The sequence below is a fragment of the Carex rostrata genome, chromosome 27 (assembly GCF_964058835.1).
Source record: "Carex rostrata chromosome 27, lpCarRost1.2, whole genome shotgun sequence".
Lineage (NCBI taxonomy): Eukaryota > Viridiplantae > Streptophyta > Magnoliopsida > Poales > Cyperaceae > Carex > Carex rostrata.
This window is the reverse complement of record NC_135944.1, coordinates 233,118-242,154: the sequence shown is the minus strand read 5'-3', so window position 1 is coordinate 242,154 and position 9,037 is coordinate 233,118. Positions and strand designations below refer to the sequence as shown.

Here is a 9,037-nt window from a genome sequence, read left to right as displayed (position 1 = left end):
AAGAAAATTTGTATGCCGATGCAGTTTGTATCAATCTATTTTTGTAATAACATGTCAGTAATTTTTAGAACATCAAAACCTTAAAAATTGATTGCTCTCCTAAACCCCATGCAATTCCTTATTTCGTTTTAATTTTAGAATTTTCAAATATAAAATTTTTCCTCGAATATGAGTGAATTGATATTATATTACTATAGATTTCTATAAATATGAAGCAGAGCATATTAATGGGTTGTCCTTCTGTTGAAGGGTTCATTCGCCTCGAAATAGCTCTTTCAATTATTGATGACAAATTTACCCCAATAAAGAATTACTACATTAATGTATAGTTTCTAAATCCACCTAAATAAATCTTCATATATTTATACTTTGCATATTCAATGTCTCTGTTAGTCTGTTTTAAAAGTCCAACGTTATAATTTTTTTGAATTGAACCAGCTTATAAATTAATGTAATACAAACTGCGAAATTACGAATATATATACATTTATAAGCAGCTGGTTCAATTCAAAACTAGAGGTCAGACGAACAAGTAAATATATAGTGGAAAAAACAAAATAAAAATGAAAGCATGTTAAATGACTATAATCTTAGGAGTGCTATATTAAGATCAATAATTTCAATAATGAGAGCAGAGAGAAAATTTCTTATACTAATATCCAGTTTACCCTTCTCTTTTAATACCATATAAGTAGGTAATTAATGAAAGACTAAAAAGGAAATGATTCAAATATCAAACTGAGCAAACAATATCCAAATAAACCAAAATAAACCGAACAATACTCAAACCTGCCAAATAAATTATAAGTTTATAACAAACCTAGTAAGCCAAATACTACTCAAACATAAACCAAAATAGACCAACCGAACAATACCCAAACATATCAAATAAGCCAAAATAAAACAAGTAACCCAAACAATACTAAAACCTACCAAATAAACCAAAATAAACCAAATGAACCAAGCAAACCCAATAAAAAAAAAAAAAAAAAAAAAAAAAAAAAACATTAGATAGAGTTCTATATATGGTTTCCATTCTATACGTACAAAAAGAGATGAAAGACATTTGAGATCCAAATAATTTCTATACTAGTTATTCATTAATTACGTACTCAGATATAATATTAAAAGAAAAGAGTATATTGGACATTAGTATAAAAAAATTTCTCTCAACTCTCATTATTAAAATTATTGCCTTTAGAATAGCACGTAACTCCCATAATCTTAATACTGTAAATTGAACTTTATATTTACGAAAGCACATTAAATGCCTGTGCGCCTTTGGCGACTTTTATGAAGACATCTTCAAGAGTTGTGTCAGCCAAACCCCACGCGTCAATCGTAAACCGGCTCTTGGCCTTTTCCACTGCCAGAAATATATCTGAAATTCTGACCTCCTGTTTTGGTATTTCAAACTTTTGCGTACCAGATATGTGGTAGATCTTTTTTGCATTTGCAGAGAGGCGCCGCACTAGGGTTTCTACTTCCTGTTCCTGCTCTGCTGAAGTAGTTATGGTAAACACATATGACCCTCCATACCTTCCTTTCAACTGCCATTTAAATTATACAAGCTAGTCAAATTTGTAGAGTGTATAAATAAATTTGTTTCTAATATAAGAAAAAGGAATAAACAAAAGTGAGACCAGATCAAGTACCTCCTTAGGATTGCCTAAGCACTGGAAGCTTCCATCCACAAAAATACCAAGCCGGTCACATAAGACCTCTGCTTCCTCCATTGAATGTGCTGAAACAAAACAATTTGGAAAGTCACTGGCTGTAGTTCTGATTGTTATAAAAAGATAAATTATGACTGAAGAACAAATAATACTTGTAAGAATAATAGCACGGTCTTTCTTGGCACGCTTGACTACATTCCACAAATTGTTTCTTGAAGCGGGGTCCAACCCCGTACTAAGCTCATCCATGTAAACAACCTAAAAGAGTGAAACTGTGAATGATGAAATTATCCTCAGCTCGCAACTTAATAGTAAATTATGCTACAAAACCCAAATTAAATCAGCTGGTGAATCTGAATTCGAGTGGTACAGTATTGCATACCATAGGGTTTCCAATGAGAGAAATCGCAACACTGAGTCTTCTTTTCATGCCACCACTATAGGACCTCACTTGTTTATCCCCAATCCCACCGTAGAATAAATTAACGTCCTTCAGTGATTCTTGGACTGCCTATCTTTGTGGGAAAATTAAAAATGTTTGCTAATTGGTGTTTTTGAGAATATAGCTAGGATGCTCAACAAAAAATAAATAAGAAAATTGCATTTAATAGCGTTATGTGAAGATACCTTCATTAGAGCATCACCCTTAAGATTCTTAAGCCGTCCATAAAATAACAAATGTTCCCGTCCAGTTAGAGTTTCCCATAATAAACTACATTTTTTACCAAAAAAAGCGTTCATCAAATTTCCTGTGAACAACCTTAATTATATGAATGACTTATTATTTCTATCATTTTTTATCAGGATGTAATTAACAAGGGAAGAAAGAGAAGTAAAGAAAGATAATTTGGAACATGAGGAGGATCAGTAAATTAAGCTTACTCATGCTGGGGGCAGACACCCATGTTAGTATGGATACCATCCATGTCAGTTCTCATGTCCATTCCTTGTATATATGCTGTACCTGATGTTGGTTTAATCAACCCTGTCATCTGTTCACACCAAAAGTAATCCCCCTATTTATTACCTAAATATCATTTACCTATATATGCACTTTAAATTCTGATTATGAACAGTTAACAGTTCAGTTAGAAGACAAGAACATGACTACTGGAACAGAAGATTACTCACAAGCATTGGTTCTGGATCTAATAGTCTAATACTACACCTTCCGTTGGAGGAAAAATAATATTTAATGTTCTCAAATTGGAGAAGGTAAGTACAAACCATATCGATGAAGGATGTCTTGCCAGCACCATTGGGGCCGAGCATGCCGAAACATTCACCCTGTGGCAGAGCGAGAGAGAGTCCCTTCACTGCTAGCTTGTCAGGGTTGCCATCCTGTCCAGGGTATACCTTTCTTAGGTTGTCAGATATCACCGCATAGTTGCTTCTATTTTCCTCCATCACCAGCTTCTCCACCAACTCCCTCTGAAATTCAGTTGATTATAAGTTTATAACTTAGTTAACTTATATCCATTCCATTGATCCAATCCAACTACTTTTCCAATTATCTTTGAACCTAGAGAACTTCCTATTATTATACATAACATAACCAAGTAACCAAGTACTATTCTTCTCAAAATAGAAAAACAAAAAGAAACAAAACAAAAAAGAAGAAGATGACATTAAACACACCTCTTGAGTGACATCAGGCTTGTTGTGGACATCAATGATCACTTCGTTGTGGATCTGCACTGTACATCTTCCCTGGAGCGACAATGACCTGCTCATCTTCTTCTTCTTCATGAAGTTCAAGAAAAGGAGGGAATCTTTGCAAATGTTGCCCCCAAGGGACGACACCCGGTTGAGGCAGAGTGCCAGAGGAAGCATAACCAACCACTCGAGCACCATAATGATAATCACATTTCTCATACCGTTCTCTGAGCTGCTTAGGTCCCCCCACTTCATTCCTTTTGTGCTCATGACACTTCCGCTGTACGCGTATTGCCCAAACTCGTACAAGCCCCGGTACAGAGAGAAGCCTGGTACCAGCTCCATCAATATAATCCAACCCTCTGTGTGGAAAAAAAAAACTTTTTAAGTTTGAAAGAAAATTTTGGCTTTTTGGCCAATTAGCCCAGTAGAGGTGAGTAAATTGCTCATAACTCGTGAGCCGCTCATAACTCGCTCATTAAAAACTCGCTTAAACTCGCTCATTTACTTAATAAGTGAGCATGAGCATGCTCCAACTCGCTCATAACTAGTTCATTAAGAATTTGCCACATCTAATCCCTGCCACATTTAATCTCAAATAAATTTCTGCAGCACTAAATTTCTGTAGCATTAAATCAATAAACTAAATTTATGCAACATTAAATCATCCTTGTGGTCTTGTCTCATTAAATCTCTGTCATGTTCATACATTCATATTTTTGTAAAGTCGGCAGAACAAAATCGATAGCAGCTGATGCTATTGTGGAGAATGTAATATGTTGATTCTATTTTTGTTAATTTTTGTTGAATTTTTATTCTATTTTATTTAAATGAATTATGACAATTTGTTAAATTTTGGTACTCATAACTCGTGAGCCGCTCATAACTATTTCATTAAAAACTCGCGCATTTACTTAATGAGCCGAGCATAAGCATACCCTAACTCGCTCATGCTTGCTCATTAATCACCCCTATAGCCCAGTACAAAAGTGAGCATCTCCTACTGTCACGTTAATATGTACTTAAGAAATGATCTTACTTGGAAAAGATGGATCTTCCACAAAGAAACGCAAGAGAAATGCACTAAGTAAGCCAGTTCCAAACACATAAATGTAGCCAATCACTGCATCACATAGTTTAAACGTGCAACACTACAATTAATTTTTTTCTTCATTTAGAGATATTTACAGAGTTGCTGATTAGGTTCCATCGGTTTGCATTTTTAATACAAAAAGTTCTTAGTCTGACCTGAAGCAGTCTTGACAGATGAAAAGAAAGAAGTTACAAGGAAAGAAAAGGCGATCTGAAGATTGATGTAAATGAAATAAAACACCACTTGTATGCTGTAGTCATTTAATCTGAAAAAGTTCAACCCTGAAGGAAACAAAGAGAAATTTATATTAAATGGCTCAAACCATTGGCAATAGTACATATATATATATGCATGAAAAAGGCTGATATAAAAAACAATCAAAGAAGATTGCTACCTATTAAAGAGCCAAATATCACAAAGAAAATCATGTACATTGCAGATAACAATAGGAAGTACAAATAAGAAATGAACCAATAGGGGCCATCAGTTAATCCATGCATCTTCATCATTATCTTCAATTTTTGTTGCTTGTCGTACACCAAGTGAGTGAGTATAACCTTTAATACATGAGGAGATGAAGTATTAGTAAGAAACTATAAGATTACTAATTGGTGTAATTTATTAATAGTATTTGTACTTACCGGAAAAAGTAGCTGAACTACCCAAGTGAAGAATAAAGGACCCAGAAGAGAAGAGAAATCTAACCGAAATTCTGTTCCAACTTTGGGTGTCTCTTTCACAAATTTAAATTCCATAGTTACTTGAGCTCCTTTTAGAAACTTGAGAAAAGCATTTGATGCCTGTTATATGCAGGTGGCGAAAATTATTATGTTTATTCTTTTTTCATTTAAAAAAAAAGAAGAAAACTCTTAGAAGATCAAATTATTATTTCTTTGATGCCTATCTAGTATCTACTATATATTGGTACCAATACAAGGACCATTAATTATAAATAGCTTCTGGTTTCAGACTTTCAGTAGTCAATGTTCCAACACACAATTCAATGCAAGAATATTGCCTTGGATCTTCATGGTTTAGAGGTCTTGATGAAACAAAGTCAAAAACACAAAAAGGGGAGGTTGAGGTTTGTTTTTTTCCTTTACCACATTCAAAGAGCAGGGGACCCTCAGGAAACGAATGCGGTTATATCCGTTATTTTTACTGTAGGTTGAGTTGTACCATATATCAATGTTGTAGCCCATATCACTCGTATCTAAAAAGTCATAAGCTGCCAAACACAAGATTGGAAAAATCGTATCAGCTTCAAAATTAAATAAATTATGGAAATAAACTCTGTCAAAAACATATATAATGCAAGCACGAGAGCACTACCAGTAAGAAACTCGTTTGATTTCCTCTCTGTATTGCTTTGCCAATAACCCCTAAATAGCTCATCATTTATCACTGACGATGCATTGCGCCATAGCGGCAACCCCTGAACACATTCTACATCTGTATATTTTTCGATTCAGAGGAGGCAATATACTTTAGTTTCTCCAAAACTGATAAAATCAAGGTTACTTGGTAAACCAAAGAATTAAGTCATTAACCATGGAGTAGAATCAGACGGACCTATAGTAAAGGATCGATAACCCTAGGTAATTAATTGATTGTACCTTTGGTTGAAGCATTAGAGGGGCAGGATGGTTGAATGTAATAGAGACGTTTGTTTGGGATAAATGCTGGCTCAATGTAATAGGGACGTTTGTTTGGGATAAATGCTGGCTCAATGTACAAACTGTCTCTCGTGCTCATGTATGTGCCCTGAAAAATAAAAAAAACAAATAATACAACTAATATTTGAGAAATTTCTTGCTCGACAAACTTTAATTAAAACACGCAGCTCAGGTTGAGATTGTTAAATGAAAACTCACGAGTACAACATGTGAGATGGGACTAAGATAATCAGAAAAGTTGGGAGAACTATATATCACTGGAAATAGACTCCATATCACTGGAAATAGATTCCCTGCAAGAGCTGTCATGCAACCAACAATAAAGAAATGAATCACTTAGAACAAATAAACATGGCTCTGAAAATCAGAAGCGCAATCGGAATAATCAGTCAGAATCGGCCGAATCGGATCGGAAACTCAGATTTTTTTTTTATCAGAAACTCGTTTATATTAAAGTAAAGAAAAAAAATATTTGTGTAAATTAAATCTTCAAACACATATATTGTGTAAATATTTTTGTATAAAATAACTTTAATATCCATACTAGTAAACTCTTCGATTGAATTATAACTGATCGAAGTTCTATAAAACCAACGGTCTAAGATTTTCAAATCCAAAGACATAGAATAAATAATTATCAAGGCCAATATATATATTTGTGCAAAAAGGTGAGCCTCAATACAAAAGAATATGGATAGTAATTATTAAATGATTAAATTAATTATTGTAATTCGATAATTAATCTTGACAAGCATATTATTACAATCATACAATTTACCGATATCTAGATTCTAGTATGACTAAACATGAAAATTAATGTTTTATATTATAATTATATTCAAGTATTAAAATAAAGATTATAATAATTTCTCAATTTTTACAATTCAAATGAATATCGTGTGCCAATTGATCATTGACATTCTCTTCTAATAAATATTTGTTTGACCAAATGCATCTTCAATGCTCATCCTTTTTTGTGCCCCTGGTTCACTGTGGACCAAACACATTTTCTATTTCTATACTTAGTGGTTCAATACATCAATTTAAAAGAGTTAACCCGGTTCAACCTTTTTCGGTGGAAAAAACACCCAGGCAAAACTCGGGTAAATCTCGACTAGGTCCCAACTGGTACCGTTTCGACTCGGCCGATTTTCTAAACCATACAAATAAAGCTGAAAATTATAACAAATTATATAAAAGGTAAAGATTCAACAAGAAAGAAAAGAAAACGATGAATTGAAAGCTCAGAAAACATACTTTGTACAAAAGTCTGGTTTTGGCCGGTGAAGAGCACAGTGGCAGGACAAGAGCCAGAGAGCCGACATGACGAGTCTGGCAAATCAAGAAATGGGAGATACACATCACGGACCGCACGGAACTCAGGCCGTGGCACCTGCATCAGGGCAGGCCACTTGGTTGGGTTTTCTACGGCGCAGCTACCGACCTGGTCGAAGGTCGAGTACTGGGGCCCACAAACATTCTGGCACTTGCCCGTGCCATTGACCGGGATGCACTTGCATCCACACTTGTACTTGGGCTTGTCAATCTCATTGTTGATCAAAGTTTGCAAGATTATCAGAAGGACGCATATTAGGACTGGATATGCTACAATGCACATGTTTGATTTTACGTTCCTCTTCTGTTCATCACCGCGCGATATTAATTAGTTTATTAGTGTATATATAGTTATATACTTAATTATATTTCATGATTAAGTCAATTTGATTAGCTAAACACAAGGACTTAGTTAATCAACCGGAACTTGTTAATTATTTTTCTCGTGAGGGCCGGTGCCCAAGTCAATATATATGTTGAATAGTATTGCCTCTTGGGTTGTTTAGTAAAGATTAAATTGAGAAAGCAATCTCTTGCTTGCTTCTAGAAATAAAAATACAAAAAATAGAAAGGGGGTCAAATTTGTGCAAATTCTTTTATTTAGCATCCAAGTAATATTGTGCAAATTTGTTGGAATTACGAATTAGTATAGAAAACAAGAGAATAACACATAAATACTTATTGAGTATATTCAAATGGAGATGAGCTTCTTCTTTCACATAGAAGTCGATCGGATGTTGAATAGAAACTGAAATATATAATGGGAACTAATGGAGACAAAAGAGTAGACCTGAAATGTGAGATTCTTTCGGAGAAGAGCATTAGCCTGAGTTAAGAAGCTCGCTGCGCCTCTCTCTCTTGCTACGTCACCACCGCCTTCACAGGAGCCTGGAAGGCTCCGTTCTGATGCCGAATGCGATGATGCTGGTAATATATCTGATGCCAACATTACAACTCTCTCTCTTGCATCACTCAATTAATTTCCTGAATAGTATGATTATTGGAGATGCATGTAGACGAGACGAAGAGATGAGAGAGAGAAAGAAAGTGAGCCTAGCATTCTTTCTTCTCTTCCATTTCCAGGTAATAACATGTATTGAATTCAATATTATCTTTAGTTCATTATTAATTCCTGCCCCCACCCGGTCTCCTCTTCTTTTTCTTTTTTTTTCATTTCTATACGTCAGTATAAAAAGACAATTAAATTTTGAAAAAGGAAGTACGGAAACGTTCCTAGTGTTTTTGGATACAAAATGACAGAACATTTCATGCCCTCTGCTTAGAGCTGCTAATGAATCGAGCCGGCTCGCGAATCAATGAGTTGAGCGGCTTAATATTTCATAATGAATCGGACTCGAAACTAAAAAATGCCCTAACTCGACTCGGCTCACTTTTGAAAGAAAAAAGCTCGGCTCGGCTCGGCTCGCGAGTCGGCTCATGAGCCAGCTCATATTACATGTTAAAAAAATAATCATTTAATTATTTTAAAGAAATATTTGAAGTGGCATAGAGATATTCTTGTGACTTTAAATTACACGTTGAAAAACTTTGATTATTTTTTAAAGAAATGATCTAAAAAAATTTGAAAAAAATATCATTTT

At 34.6% G+C, this 9,037-nt stretch overlaps 1 protein-coding gene across 1 annotated transcript; it reads right to left on the bottom strand.

Moving 5' to 3' along the window:
* Positions 1-1,224: 1,224 nt before the first annotated feature.
* LOC144544785 (ABC transporter A family member 7-like) lies at positions 1,225-8,416 on the bottom strand. Its single transcript, XM_078293339.1, has 18 exons — positions 8,227-8,416; positions 7,359-7,740; positions 6,300-6,403; positions 6,042-6,189; positions 5,758-5,883; positions 5,529-5,653; positions 5,067-5,225; positions 4,820-4,982; positions 4,581-4,706; positions 4,372-4,455; positions 3,315-3,694; positions 2,904-3,107; positions 2,559-2,668; positions 2,304-2,388; positions 2,059-2,187; positions 1,829-1,934; positions 1,656-1,744; positions 1,225-1,550 (listed from the first exon to the last, which is right to left on the bottom strand). The coding sequence occupies exons 1-18, from the start codon at positions 8,383-8,385 to the stop codon at positions 1,251-1,253; spliced, it is 2,979 nt and encodes a 992-aa protein (XP_078149465.1). The 5' UTR covers positions 8,386-8,416; the 3' UTR covers positions 1,225-1,250.
* Between the last annotated feature and the right edge of the window lie 621 nt (positions 8,417-9,037).